This window comes from Littorina saxatilis, linkage group LG12 (assembly GCF_037325665.1).
Source record: "Littorina saxatilis isolate snail1 linkage group LG12, US_GU_Lsax_2.0, whole genome shotgun sequence".
Classification (NCBI taxonomy): domain Eukaryota; kingdom Metazoa; phylum Mollusca; class Gastropoda; order Littorinimorpha; family Littorinidae; genus Littorina; species Littorina saxatilis.
In genome coordinates this window covers 47,749,377-47,767,688 of record NC_090256.1, presented here as the reverse complement: position 1 = coordinate 47,767,688, position 18,312 = coordinate 47,749,377, and the positions used below count along the sequence as shown (strand labels likewise).

Here is an 18,312-nt window from a genome sequence, read left to right as displayed (position 1 = left end):
ACTTTATACTGACTTCATGTCTGCCATGGCCAGTTAGCTTGGAAAAGAATTTCGATTGTTATTTCAGACGTTGATGTTTTGTGTCAGGTGTTTAAAGTCGAGAAGAATAGGAGATAGGAGAAGAAACAGACAGAAAGGAAGAAGAAGAACAAGAAACAGACGAAGAAATGGAAAAGGATACGAAGACAATTTACAACAAGGACGCAAAAAGAATTATTATCGGAATAACCCATTCGTTTTCCTAGACACGCGGCGACACTCATAGACAAGTATACAGACGCGCAGGTAGGCAGACAGCCGGCAACAACCGCGTGCACAAACACGCACACACACGCGCACACGGATTGAGGCTGGCAGTCAGGCAGGCAGACAGTCACGCACACAAGCACGCAATCACGCACGAACGCACACGCACGCATGCCCCCCTCCTCACACACACACGGGCACAGACATGCAGTCAGGCATACATGCACACACACACACACACACACACGCACGCACGCACGCACACACACACACACACACATACACACACACACATACACACACACACACACACACACACACACACACTGACACACACACACACACACTCGAGAAGGCAGATAACACAATTTTGACTGAGATGGCAATAGCTTCAGCTTTCTTCATGACGTAACTATGATGATTTCAATGACGCTGACTTTGGTAAAACTACTCCGCAGATTCCCCCCCCCCCCCTCACCCCCTTCTCACTCCCCCCTCCCCACACACGGACATCAACCTGCCCCACCCAGCCCCGACCCCTTCAAGTGACAAGGACGCACAAGATCAATGCCAGAAACACATAACCTACCCCAAACGAGCAGAAAATCTGACTCCTCCACCCTTCTTACTCTTTTCACCTTGATGAATCCCCTCACCAGGCACATGAGCGAATGGTCCAGGGGTCAATCCCCCAGGGTGATTTGCACGACGGTGGCCAATGAGAGCAAGTCGAGGGGTAGGACACGCAGTGACCGATGGTCAAGCGAACGTGACAGGACTCGGAACAGGGGGCTCGAGCACTCCCACCACTGTGACCACTAAACAATCGCGTTAATTCGTTCAGAGGTCAAGGCCATAGAAGTGTGTGTGTGTGGGTGTGTGTGTGTGAGGGTGGCTCGAGCACTCGGCACCACTAAACAATCGCATCAATTCGTTCAGCTCAGAGGTCAAGGCCATAGAAGTGTGTGCGTGTGTGTTGGTGTGTGTGTATGTGTGTATGTGTGTGTGTCTGAGTTTGTGCGTGTGTGTGTTTGTGCGTGCGTGTGTGTGTGTGTGTGTGTGTGTGTGTGTGTGTGTGTGTAGAGTGAAAAAATGAAAGGATTTCGCAGATTGTCACAGGTGTCCCTTACAAAATGACGTCACCGAAAAGCTTGCTATCAACACAGGAAGCAGACAGGTTTATGATTAATGGTATGTGTCCAAGTGGACGGATGAAGCTATCACGTGGAAAAGCTTGGAAAGAGCTCTGTATTGACGCACATGATCGCTTTCGCAAGAAGGATTGTACCTTGAACAAAACGCGGACTCTTAAAAAAAACTGCCTCGCAGAAGCCTTCAGAATAACTACTGTTTTGCGACATGGATATATATAGGTCCGCGTCAGCGAGACTTTGGCGGCGTAAAAGAGCTAAACTGTCAGTCCCAACGGGATTCGCAGCAAAGAAGGTTGGGGGAGGCGGTCAAACGGAAAGGAGAGATACTTTCCACGCAGCAGGAAAGCTGAATGAGACCAAGCCGTGTCAAACGTCTACTGGGAAGGTTTAATTTGTGGAATCTGAGTGCGTCTGTAAAATGTAGCGACATGTTGGGCGTTTCAGCCTGTTTATAATTACCATCGGTTCCCATTGGTCTGCCTTGCAAAAGATCTTAACGAACAACGGACCATCCTACTTTTTTTGTTGTTGTTGTTTGTATCGCATGCATCCCAGTCACCAAGCTTGGCCAAGGAAAGGTCATGAGAGTGGGAGTGAGGCGTGAGGCAGTAAGACTTTCGCGGCGTGATGGTACTAAACTGTCCGCCCTAACGGGATTTGCAGGAAGACGGTAGTCGGGCGGGGGGTCAAACGAAAAGGAAGGAGTTTCCAGCAGAAGACAAGCTGAATAAAGTGACGTCCATCAATTCTATCACGGAGGTTTGCAGGAGTCAGGGCCACAGAGAAAAACTCGCGTCAAATGCATCGCCACCACACGTCATTATCAACGTTTCAGCCAGTAAATAAACTCCAAATATCTTTTCTTGAGCCACTGACCGGCCTTCATGCACTGGAAGTGGAAATTCTTCATCAAAGAGAAGTTCCGTGCGGATCCCTGCGGGAGTGTACATCATACAAGGCACAGCGTGGCAGTCTTCAGACGACAGCAGTAATACGATTTTCCAGAAAAAAAAGGCAGTTGGAGGCGGTCAAATGAGAAGGTGGAATTTTAAGCAGATTGGGTGAAGAGGCTCGCTATAGCGGACAGGCGTGGGTGGTACAGTGGAACCCCCCTTTTAAGACCCCCCAATTTAAGACTTCGTCCCTATTAACACCCAGTTTTCTCAGACTTTTCGTTCATATCCTCTGTAAATTTACCCCCCATTTAAAGACTCCCTGCTTTTATAGGCCTGCTTTTCTCAGATTTTTGGAGGTCGTTAAATGGGGGTTTCACTGAAGTACATGAAAGGTACCCTATTTCTAACGAAGGAATGCCGTTTGGTGTCGAAAACACGGAAACTTTTACAACGTTTCGAAAACGTTGCCGTCATTTAGGTACATCTGCCGATTATTATCTCTTTTTTTTAATTGAATGTATTTTGTTTTATGTCAGCCGTCGGAAGAACACCGACACTTTTTTTCAAATTGTGGAAAACTTTGACGTGATACCAGCAGATCCGCCGGTGTTTTTGTTTTGTTTTTTTAACGATGAGGGGAATTTAAGGTGACGCCAGCCAGCCAGACGGACAGGCACAGAAACAGAGACATAGACATAGACCCAGACAATCACATAAACACCTCCCCGTCCATCCCCCTTCCCGACACAGACAGACAAACAGAACACACACACACACACACACACACACACACACACACACACACACACACACACACACATACACACACACATACTCACAAAACACACAAACACACACACCCACACACAACACACAAACACACACAAACACACACCCGCATCTAGTAGTAAGGGTAAGCATGCAGCAGTAAATAATAAGCATGCAGGAGTAAATAATTATCGACCGGTGGTTGGATACAAGCTCCTGTGACTAAAGTAACATTCTTGAAATAATTTTGAAAAATGTGTGGATTCGACCAGCACGCCAAGACTAATCATAAATCTTGCCGAGGTCTATCGTGAACAAGAATGACGTCAGTGTGAAACACCGCGTCGATACAGATTCTGACGTCAACAGAATCCATTCGTCATTTGGAAACGCTGAAAATTAGCTTAGGCTGCCTGTGTCTTCACTGGAATCCCCTCCCAGTCAACACAGGCAACATAACATTTTCAGTTACTTAGATTGGACACCAAGGACTAAAACTCCGAAAAAAATATCACGAGAGATATACGGCAAAATCTTTAAAAAAAACAAAAAAGCCAACATGTCTACGATTACCTATGACCCTCCCCATTGCCTGTGGGAGCAAATCTGCCGAGATATCCGCAAAGAGCAAAAAGACTTGGCTGGCCTCGACATGTCCGAGGAAATCGATTGTTCGGACTACGATCCCGTCAAGCACCACCCGGCTTTCTGCGGAACAAGGCACTACCCGGTGACCGGAGACTTCGACCCGGAGCAAGAACTGAACCCCGCGGTTGGGCACCCAAGCTGCGCAGGGTACTGGACGTCAATGATACATCGCAAGCGAGTGGTTCGGCCCCGAGCCCCTTCCATTCCCGACAAGAAGACCTGTTCGAACCGCAAGTACATCGAGCATTTCGTCTGGCCTTACGTCGAGCCTGCGTTGGAGCACATGATGAACAAGGCTAAGTTCGCCGGGTGCTTCCAGTACAGGAGGGGACCTATCAACTCCTTCGACATCCTGACGGAGTATCTGTACAACAACAACCCCATGCACCCGTTTCGTGCTCGCAAGCCCCTTGCCCAGATCCCTTTTGTAGAGGTAAGTGTTGGTGTAAACCTGGAGTCTATAAGTGTTGGTTTAAGGCTGGAGTCTATAAGTGTTGGTTACTTTAAGGCTGGAATCTATAAGTGTTAGTTTAAGGCTGGAGTCTATAAGTGTTGGTTTAAGGCTGGAGTTTATAAGTTTTGATTTAAGGATGGAGTCTATAAGTATTGGTTTAAGGCTGGAGTCTATAAGTGTTTTTTAAAGGCTGGAGTCTATAAGCGTTGATTTAAGACTGGCCTTACGTCGAGCCTGCGTTGGAGCACATGATGAACAAGGCTAAGTGCGCCGGGTGCTTCCAGTACGGGAGGGGACCTATCAACTCCTTCGACATCCTGACGGAGTATCTGTACAACAACAACCCCATGCACCCGTTTCGTGCTCGCAAGCCCCTTGCCCAGATCCCTTTTGTAGAGGTAGTCGTTCCCGACTGCTTCAAGTCTGCCGTTGTCCGCCCACTCATCAAGAAGCCCGGCCTTGACGTCAACGAGTTGAACTACCGTCCTGTGTCCAACCTGCCCTTCCTCTCCAAGGTTCTGGAGCGTATCATCCTGGAGCAGTTGAGCGCCCACATGTCTCGGAACTCGCTGATGCCAGTGTACCAGTCAGCGTACCGCCCTCACCACAGCACCGAGACGGCGCTCCTGCGAATCACCACGGACCTCCTGAACGCAACATGTCTCGTCTCTGCCCTTGTGCTGCTGGACCTTTCCGCGGCCTTCGACACGATCGACCACCAGCTACTCGTCGATCGCCTCAGTTCCACGTTCGGCATTCACGACACCGCCCTCTCTTGGTTCCGGAACTACATCCAGAACCGCTCTCAGACTGTCACCACTGATTTGTTCTCTTCTCAGCCTGTCCCTGTCCGCTTCGGCGTCCCACAAGGGTCTGTCCTCGGCCCTGTCCTTTTCACCCTGTACACCCAACCCCTCTCCCTGGTCATCGAACGCCACGGCTTGAACTACAACTCCTTTGCCGATGACACGCAGCTCCAGAACAGCGCCAAGCCGGAGGACGTTGACCATCTCCTGGGATCCATCTCCAGTTGTTTCACAGACATCAAGAACTGGATGACTGAGAACAAGTTGAAGCTGAACAGTGAGAAGACGGAGGCCCTTCTCGTTGGAACACGACAGACGATTGCTTCCCTCACTGTGACCTACCTCCAGCTGGATGAGGCGACTGTTCCATTCTCCCCTGCTGTCAAGAGCCTTGGCGTCTTTCTCGACTCCACTCTCTCCATGCAGACACACATCTCCTTCATCATCAAGACCTGCTTTTTCCACCTACGACGCATCGCCTCCATCCGTCGCTACCTCACCCACGACGCCTGTGTCAAGCTGGTTGTCTCCCTCATCTTTAGTCGTCTGGACTACTGCAACTCCCTTCTGGCTGGCCTCCCCGCCTCATCCATTCATGGCCTACGAGTCCAGAATGCTGCTGCCAGGCTGACGTTGAGGAAGACGAAGCACGACCACATCACCCCCCTACTTCGCTCCTTGCACTGGCTCCCTGTCAACACCCGAATCTCCTACAAACTGTCCACTCTGGTCTACAAGTGTCTCAACGACTCTGCTCCCGAGTACCTTCAATCCTCCCTGGACCTGTACACCCAGCCCTCCGACCGTCCCCTTCGTTCTGCTGCTGACCCACTCCGCCTTCACATCCCTCGCTCGAAACTCGTATCTGCTGGTCAGCGTGCATTTCCCTCCGCGGGCCCCTCCGTCTGGAACTCCCTGCCGCTTGAGCTTCGCCAGAGCCCCTCTCTTGGCGCGTTCAAGAGTAGGTTGAAGACTCAGTTCTTCCCGTAGCTGGCTGCGACTTTCATGTTCGACGTGATATCTTGTTCCCCAAAAGACATTCTTGTGCTGTGCTCTGTGAGAGGTGTTTTCTTTGTGCTTAATATTATTTTGTTTGGACCTAGTTATTGATGTGTACATAGTTGTTAAACAGTTGTTTGTTGTATGTTTATCAGGGTTTGCTAGTGTGTGATAGGGTTTGTGTCCTTCTGTAGATGTTAGTTTCTTTGTTAGTCCTGTGTTGACAACTCTTCGACAAGCGCTTAGAACTGTACCCACGGAATACGCGCTATTATAAGCTTCCTATTGATTGATTGAAGACTGGAATCTATAAGTGTTGGTTTAACTTTAAGGTTGGAGTCTATAAGTGTTGGTTTAAGACTGGAGTCTATAAGTGGTGGTTTAAGGCTGGAGTCAATAAGTGGTGGTTTAAGGCTTGAGTCTATAAGTGGTGGTTTAAGGCTGGAGTCTACCCCTGAGAATGGGAAGTGGAATCAAAATAAGCCACTCACCAAATTGTCGTGTCCCAATTTTGTTAAAAGAAGAAGAGAGCATTGGTTGTTCACCTTGTTTTCAAACACGTCCACGTATGGGATGAAATCCCATTTTTTACACACACCCAATCCCCCACCTCCTCTCATCCTCCCACTTCTGCTGTTTAAATCATAACAATAATAATAATAACTGGAAATGTTTCAGTCAATCAGTGCCTAACCTATGGCTCCAGGCTCTTTACAAGAGAACATATATACAGAATAGAACAATTAAATGTACAACCTACATAAAACAATTAACCATACGAACAAAAATAACCACATGTACTGTTCACACAGCATTCATAATGCTATACACATATATATATATATAATTATACACACATACCCAGCGAACACTTTCAACAATCATGCCAACTTTGTGGGAGAGGAGTACGTGCAGAAATGGAATGGAAAAGACATTAGGCCGGGTTGGTGTAATAGTGTGTGAAAAAAGAAAGTTTTCAACTATTGTTTGAAATAGCTGAGAGAGGTGCAGTGTCTGACAGAGAAAGGAAGAGAGTTCCAGAGTGGTGGTGCAGCACAACAGAAGGTTCTTGCTCCGTGCTGCTTCCTGTTGAAGCGCTCAACTTTTAGTAGTATGGTGTCAGCGGATGATCTGAGTGTGCGTGATGGGGTGTATGTGTGCAGGAGTTCAGGAAGGTAAGAGAAAGACGTGTATGTCGTTGTGTCCGTGAGTGATAGTCCCGTGAGTCTGTAAACACACCAAAGAGAAACATGATCAGCTATATAACATCATAGTCGATTGTCATTCCATCTTTTATCGAACCGTCCACAAATGGCTAAAAGAAAGGAAAGATCTTGTTTTACCGAACCTTCTACATTTGTTTCTTGACCTGATTGTGTTGCAGTCGCACCTTGAAGATTTTCCCAGGCTGAGTCCCCCTAAAGTCCTGTCCATGTCGTGGACGGTCGATGAGAGGGCAGTGCTGATCCAGCGTTGGTGGAGGGGTTACCTGGTCAGACGAAATCCAGAAGTACGGGACCTGAAAAAGTGGCAGCGAGAGTGGCGGTCAATGAACCGAGAGGAGACGATCTCCGATGAGGTAGCTTCTGCCTGGCTGTCTTTCTGTATCCGTGTGTGTGTGTGTGGGGGGGGGGGGGGGTACCTGGGTTGACGGAATCCTGCGGTACAGGAGCGGAGAAAGTGGCACTTCGTTGAGGTAGCATATATATGTCTGTCTGTTTGTCTGTCTGTCTGTCTGCCTGCCAGCCTGCCTCTCTGTATCTCTGGGGGGGGGGGGGGGGGGGGGTTGAGTATGTGTTTATTTGTTCCGGGGGCACGGCTGTTTCTTTCAGCCTGCCTGCCCACGCTCAGTTTCCCGAAACTTTCCCTGCTGCCAGCGAGCGCTGATAAGCGCAGCGGCAGCCCAGGCCGGAGTTCTAAAATTACCACAGCGTCACCGTGGGAAAGCGATAACAGCGGTTGTGTGGCACAGGCATATCACAGCTGGGAAAACGTGTACTTTTTATATTTAGTCAAGTTTTGACTAAATATTTTAACATCGAGGGGGAATCGAAACGAGGGTCGTGGTGTATGTGCGTCTGTCTGTGTGTGTGTGTGTGTGTGTAGAGCGATTCAGACTAAACTACTGGACCGATCTTTATGAAATTTGACATGAGAGTTCCTGGGTATGAAATCCCCGAACGTTTTTTTTCATTTTTTTGATAAATGTCTTTGATGACGTCATATCCGGCTTTTCGTGAAAGTTGAGGCGGCACTGTCACGCCCTCATTTTTCAACCAAATTGGTTGAAATTTTGGTCAAGTACTCTTCGACGAAGCCCGGGGTTCGGTATTGCATTTCAGCTTGGTGGCTTAAAAATTAATTAATGACTTTGGTCATTAAAAATCTGAAAATTGTAAAAAAAAATAAAAATTTATAAAACGATCCAAATTTACGTTTATCTTATTCTCCATCATTTGCTGATTCCAAAAACATATAAATATGTTATATTTGGATTAAAAACAAGCTCTGAAAATTAAATATATAAAAATTATTATCAAATTTTTTTTTTCGAAATCAATTTAAAAACACTTTCATCTTATTCCTTGTCGGTTCCTGATTCCAAAAATATATAGATATGATATGTTTGGATTAAAAACACGCTCAGAAAGTTAAAACGAAGAGAGGTACAGAAAAGCGTGCTATCCTTCTCAGCGCAACGAATACCCCGCTCTTCTTGTCAATTCCACGAGCACTGCCTTTGCCACGGGCGGTGGAGTGACGATGCTACGAGTATACGGTCTTGCTGCGTTGCGTTGCGTTCAGTTTCATTCTGTGAGTTCGACAGCTACTTGACTAAATATTGTATTTTCGCCTTACGCGACTTGTTGTTTGTTACCTTTACTTATCGTCTCGTTTGTGTGGCTATTGCAAAACGGACACCAGCTGAGAGAGGACATTCTGACCTACACATCGATGCCAAACACGATGTGAAATGGTTTTCAAGAGTCTGCACCACAGAGAGTTTGAATAAAGAGGAAAAATCAGGGCTGAGTCGTGTGTTTGATTGTGTGTGTGAGACATGCAACATTTAAACAACAATAGAGATCGAACTATAGTTCTCACAACAAGTAGGGCTGCTTGTGAGATACATCTCTGTGGATTTGGGAGTACAGTTCATTTAGTGTCTGGAACCTTTCGCTGATGTCATCAGTGCCTGAGCATGCAAAGTGTGGTCGTCTGTAGACTGCATTCTTCCCATCCGACTGAAGCAGCTTTTACACATTGTTTTGGGGTGCTTCAGATCTTGATCTTCTTCAATTTTCTGTCCATAGCACTGGTTAATTTCTTGAATGTAGTTTCTGCACTTTATTGCTTTGCAAGGGTCGTCGTACCGTTTTCTCGCTCTACAGCCACATATTCTGCAGATACGATACATGTAGTCTCTCTTCGTGTAAATCCCTTGTAAATACCTAGACGATCTTCCATTGCTACATGTTATATCGTACGTGTCGCGCTCACGCTTGTAACTTTCTCACACTATCAAAGGCACAGTAAGCCTCCCGTAAACCATCACAGATACTGTCAGGCTTTTACACACAGTACAAACACTCTTCCATTTGAACGCTCACCAAACGGGAACATCCTAGGTGCCCTACGAAAAGAGCGAGCAATTTTTAAAGAATTTATTTTTGCGTGGTTTATCTTACCCCTGAGCCATCGTGAACCCGTGTGATCCAGTTTCCCTTTTTCACAATGCAGTCGTCAGTTTGTAATTTGAATGCGGCTCGCTGTGAGCTTATCTGCAATAGCACGTTATGTACCTCTGACTTTTCACGAAACAAACGAATGTGATTCATAAGAACTCTAGCGATGGCTTTTGACTGCCTATAAACCGCCGTCTGCTACGAAAATCACGACCTTGCGTGACCCTGCTTTCGGGCTTTTCTTTTTTCAAACTTTCAAAACTTCGAATGGTACTGATCTTGGCTCCGCTTGATTGGGATTCAAAGCGGGCGACCAGGCGATCGCCCGCCACGTGACGCGGGCGATTTGATCTAAAGTACCAATCAAGCGCAATCGGGCCATAAACATGGCTGCCAATTTGTTGCTGTTGGACGAGTTGTTCTTTAGTGATGATAGTGATGCGGAGTACGCCTACAATATGGAGTGTGAATGCTTGGAAGTCACACATATATATTGGAAGTCACACATAATTATGTTTGATCTCCGGTTGAAATGGTTTGCAAGATATTGACCAATTGAAGGGACTGGCTGACTGGTCAAAAGCCTCGAATCTTGTGATCTTGTCATTTGACAAGTCATCTGCATGGAATCGTCATCGATTCACATTCAACTTCACTTGAAATTACTTCAATGAATCCTATCTAAGCCCCAAAACACACTTTAAACAATCACGAGTACTTAGATTCAACCCAATAATTAAGCACAGAAGCGTGAACACGGCCTGAAGGTACAACTTTCTCTTCAGAAGTAAAAGATTCACTTACTTTCCACCCGTGGCGGCCATTTTGATCTCGCATCAGCCGATGTGTTTTGGTCGGGCGAGGCGGACTAGCCCGCCGGCTTAAGCCGGTTGATGACCCGATTGTACTTGATTGAAAATACTTCACCCGGGCGCACCCGGGCGATCGCCCGGATTCCAATCAAGCGGAGCCAAGGTTTGTCTTGATGAAAAAAGAATTCTTTTATGATTTAAGAATGTTTGTGTAAAAAGCTGAGAATTTATTATTTAGATTTTAAAAGTTAGGTCTAGCGCCAAAACGCACCTCGGTCCGAATCAGGTCTATGATTCTGATAATCATCGCTCCACGGCTATCGCCAGTTCAAGGGAAGTAACTCATTTTTGACCTGAGTTCAGGATGGGTCCGATTGAGATGGAGACAATCCGAAAAATTATCTTTAAAAATTGCTCGCTCTTTACGTAGGGCACCTAGAATGTTCCCGTTCGGTGAGTGTTCAAATGGAAGGGTGTTTGTACTGTGTGTAAAAGCCTGACAGTATCTGTGATGGTTTACGGGAGGCTTACTGTCCGGGCGTGATTTCCGGTATCATAACAGCCGTCCAGCACCAAAACGAGGCGCCATTGTTGTAGAAGACCAAGTCCACGAAAATAAATTCTTTGACAATTTCTCACGCTCGACAGAAAGCAGCCAGGATGTTCCCGTTCGGTGAGCGTTCAAATGGAAGTATGCTTGTACTGTATGTAGACGCTCGGGGAGCTCTGTGATGGTTTACGGGAGGCTTACTGTGCCTGTAATGCTTGTACTGTATGTAGACAGTCTTGAGTCGAGCGTTTGAAAATGCCTGAGCCTGAAGGCGGTTGTAACTTACTCCTCTTGGTATCAGTCCGCATTAGAGATGAGGACGACAGTTGGCAAGATGGCCAGAATAGCGCGCTGCATTTTCCTGCATAGAACTAAGGCGCGTCTGCCGCGACGGTGCCTGAGCTAAACATTGGCGGGCACTGCTCACAGCCAGGCACACGGCACTGTAAACATTCCCCGTCTCTTCACCTCTCTCGCCACCATCCGCCCTACCCTTGGTCTCATGCCTGTAGACGCTCGGGGAGCTCTGTGATGGTTTACGGGAGGCTTACTGTGCCTGTAATGCTTGTGCTGTATGTAGACGCTCGGGGAGCTCTGTGATGGTTTACGGGAGGCTTACTGTGCCTGTAATGCTTGTACTGTATGTAGACGCTCGGGGAGCTCTGTGATGGTTTACGGGAGGCTTACTGTGCCTGTAATGCTTGTGCTGTATGTAGACGCTCGGGGAGCTCTGTGATGGTTTACGGGAGGCTTACTGTGCCTGTAATGCTTGTACTGTATGTAGACGCTCGGGGAGCTCTGTGATGGTTTACGGGAGGCTTACTGTGCCTGTAATGCTTGTACTGTATGTAGACGGTCGGGGAGCTCTGTGGTGGTTTACGGGAGGCTTACTGTGCCTGTAATGCTTGTACTGTATGTAGACGCTCGGGGAGCTCTGTGATGGTTTACGGGAGGCTTACTGTGCCTGTAATGCTTGTACTGTATGTAGACGGTCGGGGAGCTCTGTGATGGTTTACGGGAGGCTTACTGTGCCTGTAATGCTTGTACTGTATGTAGACGCTCGGGGAGCTCTGTGATGGTTTACGGGAGGCTTACTGTGCCTGTAATGCTTGTACTGTATGTAGACGGTCGGGGAGCTCTGTGATGGTTTACGGGAGGCTTACTGTGCCTGTAATGCTTGTACTGTATGTAGACGGTCGGGGAGCTCTGTGATGGTTTACGGGAGGCTTACTGTGCCTGTAATGCTTGTACTGTATGTAGACGCTCGGGGAGCTCTGTGATGGTTTACGGGAGGCTTACTGTGCCTGTAATGCTTGTACTGTATGTAGACGCTCGGGGAGCTCTGTGATGGTTTACGGGAGGCTTACTGTGCCTGTAATGCTTGTACTGTATGTAGACGGTCGGGGAGCTCTGTGGTGGTTTACGGGAGGCTTACTGTGCCTGTAATGCTTGTACTGTATGTAGACGCTCGGGGAGCTCTGTGATGGTTTACGGGAGGCTTACTGTGCCTTTAACACACACGTGAAAAGCATATTAACTGTCAAGTTTTTCTTCTTTGTCTTTCCTTCTTTTATTCCTTCTTTATTTCAACAAAAGTTGGTCTCCAAAACAAAAAAAGTAATAGCTAGCTCAGACCAGAACAAACCAACAACGAAATGAACGAATAAAACTACACTGGCATACCTTGATATTCAACACTACACAAAAATTAAAGTAAATCTTCTCAAATGCTGTTTTGAACAGTCTACAATCCATGAACAACTCAGTAAATATAATCCGCGGAACTGAATGTTGAAGCAAGTGTATCCTTTATTCTAACTGCATGGTGTGAACATCTCCCTGGGGGTATCTTATCTTGGCCAAGCAGTCTACAAATTCCATTTTAGCTGACTCACGCTACTCAAGCCCCCCCCCATTCGCCTCAATTAGCTGTGCGAATGTCTGGCATCGGTCACAGGGTACCGTTATGCCTTTCACCCCTCGGCTAGCTAGTAGCGTGTCAGTGACCTATTTCTGAGCCCCGCTACAACTACCCCCCATTAGGATGACTAAATACAGGTCAGTTGTTCTTATTCAAGGCATGCTAAACTTTGTCAGCATGTATGTTTCCTTGTTGTGAGAACTATAGTTCGATCTCTATTGTTGTTTAAATGTTGCATGTCTCACACACACAATCAAACACACGACTCAGCTCTGATTTTTCCTCTTTATTCAAGCTCTCTGTGGTGCAGACTCTTGAAAACCATTCACATTGTGTTTGGCATCGATGTGTTCGTCAGAATGTCCTCTCTCAGCTGATGTCCGTTTTGCAATAGCCACACAAACGAGACGATAAGTAAAGGTAACAAACAAAAGGTACACGTTTTCCCAGCTGTGATATGCCTGTGCCATACAACCGCTGTTATCAATTTCCCACGCTGTGGTAATTTTAGAACTCTGGTTTGGGCTGGCGCTGCGCTTATCAGCGCTCGCTGGCAGCAGGGAAAGTTTCGGAAAACTGAGCGTGCGGCCTGAAACAGTCCCTAGGAAGACGTGTATCGGGAAGAGGGGGATGAGGGATGATCGAAGGAAGCGTGTGTGGTAGTGTAATGTAATAATAATCACAATCTAGGACATAAGGATATGATCAGGATACGATTTCATAATCATAGTCCTGTCAGGTTATTCTCATGGAAATTTGGACTGCTTTCTCTCGGCGCTATACATTTTCTTCTTTTTCGTGCACGTGCATGCGTGCATTCATGTTTCCAAGCCCTGAGACTTTCCGCTGTGAACTTGGGTTCTGTATCGGTGCGTATGCGTCCACACGGGGGTGTTTGGTTACCGATAAGAGTCTGCACAGAGTTGACTCTGGTAAATAAATAAATGTCTCGCCGAACATCCACGTGGGGATCGAACACACGCCGATAGCGACAACTGGTTTTGATGCCAGCGCCGCTACCGAATGAGCTATTTCCTCGCCCATCTACCAAATACCATCACAATTGTACCGCCAGCATCATTAGCTCAGTTGGTACAACATTGGACATGTGATCCGCGGGTCGCGGGTTCGAACCCGGGTATGGAATCCGGGTATGGAATCCGGGTATGGAATCCGGGTCGGGACGGACAAGGGTCAATTTTAAATGCAGACTCATGCAGCGACGGTGTCCATGTTACACCCCCGTGTCACCACTGTGGCACGTAAAAGACCTCGGTCATTCATAAATTCCGGTAGCTGATTACACCGAAACACGCACACGCCTGGGTAGCGCGACTCTCTTGCTGGTAGCTTTCCATCGAGAGAAACGAACCCCGAAGTTCCCAGTGATAAGACAATAAAGTAATGAAAAGGAAAAATAATAAAAAAGGAAAAAAATGTAAGAAAAAAATTACTCTCCTCTGCACTCCATCCCCAGGTGAGCCGCTTCTGGGAACGCGTGATGCCCAGTGGGAATAGCAGCACCGCCACAACGCCCACCGGCTCCCGCTCGGAGGCCTCCAGCTCTACACAGTTGTCCCCCTTCGCGGAAAGACCCAGGGCCCAATCCATCGCCCACAATACCAGGTACACTGCCACGCGCACCTCGCCTTCGCGAAAGTCCTACTCCGGGGCAACCCAACTGCAGGCCGAGATCCACATGGGGGATCGACAGGTAGACGATGATGGTCGTCTTGTAGGGATTCAGGAGGAATGCTAGAATTGTTGTTCGATATTTTTTTTGGAAGGATTATTTCTTCCTTTTACATTTTGTCAAAATTTGACTAAATGTTTTAACATAGACTGGGAATCCAAACGAGAGTTGTGGTGTATGTACTGTGTGTGTGTATGTGTGTGTGTCGGTGTGTGTGTGTGTGTGTGTTTAATTTTTTTTATTTGGTGTTTAACGTCGTTTTCAACCACGAAGGTTATATCGCGACGGGGAAAGGGGGGGGGGGGGGGGGGGGGATGGGATAGAGCCACTTGTCAATTGTTTCTTGTTCACAAAAGCACTAATCAAAAATTTCGTCTTATTCTGTATCATTTCCTGATTCCAAAAACATAGATACAATATGTTGTACTCAAAACAAGCTCAGAAAAGCGCGTTTTCGTGCTATACGCAATATATACGTTATTGTGCTATACTGGATAGTCAATTTCACTTCGTGTTGCACGGGAAAGGTGAGCGATTTCCTTGCGATTTCCTTGCGTCCAGGATTGACAAAACTGTTATGTCTTGTTGAAAAAAATGCAGTGCGTTCAGTTTCATTCTGTGAGTTCGGCAGATTGACTAAATGTTGTAATTTTGCTTTACTTTTTTTTTCGGATTTTTTTCCCTTCTGTATCTGAATTACATGCGTGCCGTCGCGGAGGTCCTTCCCCTGGAACACTATTTGTCGGGCTGAGGTCCACAACGAGAAGCTCCAGTAGAGGATGTTGTCGACTTCGTGGGATGTATGATACATAGTTGTTGAGTCTATGCGCGCGTGTGTGTGTGTGCGTGTGTGTGTGCGTGTGTATGTGTGTGTGTATGTGTGTGTGTGTGTGTGTGTGTAGAGTTGCTGTGTGAGTGTGTGGTGTGTGTGTGTGTGCACGCAACGTGAGAGCGTGCGTGTCTGTCTGTCTGCCTGTCTGTGTCTACGTGTAAGTCTAGGTGTGTGTCTGTGTATGTGTGATTGAGTGTGTTGTTGCTTTTGTTTTTTGTTTCGCTGGGGGGAGGGGCGAAACTATTCTGATGAATGACTGCCGTCGCGGAGGTGCTTCTACGGGACAGACTGTCGGCAGGATGAGGATCCACGACGATGTCGGCGAGGGGGGGGGGGGGGGGGCGAGTCTATTCTGGTGAACCACTGCCGTCGCGGAGGTGCTTCTACGGGACAGACTGTCGGCAGGATGAGGATCCACGGCGAGGGGGAGGGGGGGAGACTATTCTGGTGAATGACTGCCGTCGCGGAGGTGCTTCTACGGGACAGACTGTCGGCAGGATAAGGATCCACGACGATGTCGGCGAGGGGGAGGGGCGAGACTATTCTGGTGAATGACTGCCGTCGCGGGGGTGCTTCTACGGGAGCAACTGTCAGCAGGACGAGGATCCACGACGATGTCGTCTAGCAGATGATCTCGTTGTCTTCAAAGGCTTTGGGGTGAAACATGAAAATGATGTCGTTTTTTGAAAAAATTTTGCAGCGCGCGGGAATGCATGCTGTTTTGTAGGTTCACTTATGGATTCTTTGAGGCCGTCTTTGGTGATTTGTTTTTGGATCACATGTCTCTGCTCCGTATAATATATATATTAAATGATCGTGAATGTCGTCACAAAGATTCTTCTACGGGATCACCACTCTGCAATCTGAGGTCTGAATATTTAGTACAGGTATGGATGATATATTTTTTTATATTCACCTGCGGAGCTCCTCTCAAGGAGGTTAGTTGGTTGTTTATTTGTTTTGTTTTTGTAGCACCTGTGGTTGTGTGTGTGTGTGTGTGTGTGTGTGTGTGTGTGTGTGTGTGTGTGTGCGTGTGCGTGCGTGTGTGCGTGTGTCTGTCTGTATGACTGTCGTTATGGGAATAGTTGTGATCGTTCATTTTGACAACCACTGAGCAAAACTCATTTAAGATTTTTAAATAAGCCTCTGATGTTTGTTGAATCGTGTGTAAAACCCTGCGTGATTTCCTGCATTTTTGTGAAAACGTGACACCGCAGGACATTTTGTGCACGCCGTGTGCATGAGAGGGTAAAAAGGCAACATAATGGAATATACCTTAGTTATGGCAGTGCCTTGTTGAGGTTATTTCATGCGATATAACTTTCGTTTTGGAAGTGTGATTGGTTTTTCTGTCAAAAGAATATTTTTTTAAATAAAAGGAATAAAGTAACAGAATTCTGAAGTAGAAATTGCTTGAACACACACACACACACACACACACACACACACACACACACACACACACACACACACACACACACACACACACACACACACACACACGGCGGGGAGAAAGGGGTAAAAAGTTGAAATCGTTGTTGTTTGTTTTAATAATTTATTAAACATAACCTTTGTCATCTCTCTCTCTCTCTCTCTCTCTCTCTCTCTCTCTCTCTCTCTCTCTCTCTCTCTCTCTCTTACTCTACCGGTTTTCTCTCTCAGTCTCTCTCTCTCCCTCTCTCTCTTTCTATTATAACCCTTTTCTTATTACTATTTACATAATGTACGTCTGTAAGTAACAATAACCTTGTCAATTTTACTATCTATATTATGTGCGTCTGTATTAAGTGTTTGTATAAGGGACAGGTTGTAAGATTAGGCTTTGCCTAAAACCTCTATCCTTTGGTAATAAAGTTCAGTTTCAGTTTCAGTTTCTTTCTCTACCGGTTTTCTAAATAAAGGGACACAACTGGATATATTTCTGGTTTAGGTAGGTACAATCTTTAAAGTTGTTTCCCTTGTAACCCGTTGTCCAGACTGTAGGGGAAGGGCTCCTAATATGGACCGGCTCCTAATATAGACCACCTCCTGTTCTGACAAACTAACGGCGCTAGAGCGTTAAAACCAAGTTCATTCGATGTATTCACCCTCACTGGATAACTTGCACATGTCAAAACAGTTGCAGTAACACAAACCTCAAAACCGTTAGACTTTTTCTCTTTTTTTCACTTTTGGCAGCGTTCACTCTAAAATTGCCGCCTCAAACGGATTCGTTTCTGTCCACAGCCAAAGCTTTTATCACACAAAATGTGCTATGTATGAGAGCTAAGACCATATTTGTTACATTTTAGCAGTTTTGACCCCGAGTTTCTACTGCAAACAAAAATAATAGAAAAATCTCAAAGTATGTGTGAGTCCGCTAAGGCAAAAAAAAAAAATTTGTCTGTTTAGGGTAACCCGACCGACCCTATCGATTTGGCGCCGACCCAAAAACTTTTTTTTGATTTCCAAAAAAAAAAAGGAAAAAAAAGAGGTAAAAATGCTAAAAAGAGACATTTGGCGTTTCTTTCTCTCCCTTTCTCTCTGTTTTATTTATACGTTAGTTTTGAAACATGTATTCATCAAATATAAGAAGTGAATGTTCAGCCAACTCTAAATTTACAAATTTACATTTACAACAACAACAACAAAAAACAAAAAAAACCCTACCTACCTACCGACCCTACTTTTTTTGGTCATGTTACCCTAAACAGACAATTTTTTTTTTTTGTGCCTAATATGGACCACCTTCAACAAATCGAAGAAATTAAAATCTAAATGTTATTTTCATTAATTCATTAAGATAATAAGAAGCTTGCTGAAAATAACCTATAACTAGCCCTCGAGATTTCAATAAAATATAACAAA

General features: G+C 46.3%; 2 protein-coding genes across 2 annotated transcripts; both read left to right on the top strand.

Annotated features, from left to right (window-relative positions):
* The first annotated feature begins 3,623 nt into the window (after nt 1-3,623).
* On the top strand, nt 3,624-4,241 carry LOC138983121 (IQ domain-containing protein K-like). Its single transcript, XM_070356530.1, has one exon. The coding sequence runs from the start codon at nt 3,624-3,626 to the stop codon at nt 4,239-4,241; it is 618 nt and encodes a 205-aa protein (XP_070212631.1).
* Nucleotides 4,242-4,394: 153 nt separating this feature from the next.
* LOC138982099 (IQ domain-containing protein K-like) lies at nt 4,395-16,860 on the top strand. The gene is made up of 3 exons (XM_070355321.1): nt 4,395-4,564; nt 7,356-7,550; nt 14,418-16,860. Exons 1-3 carry the CDS (start codon nt 4,415-4,417, stop codon nt 14,697-14,699), a joined length of 627 nt encoding a protein of 208 aa, XP_070211422.1. The 5' UTR covers nt 4,395-4,414; the 3' UTR covers nt 14,700-16,860.
* The last annotated feature ends 1,452 nt before the right edge of the window (nt 16,861-18,312 follow it).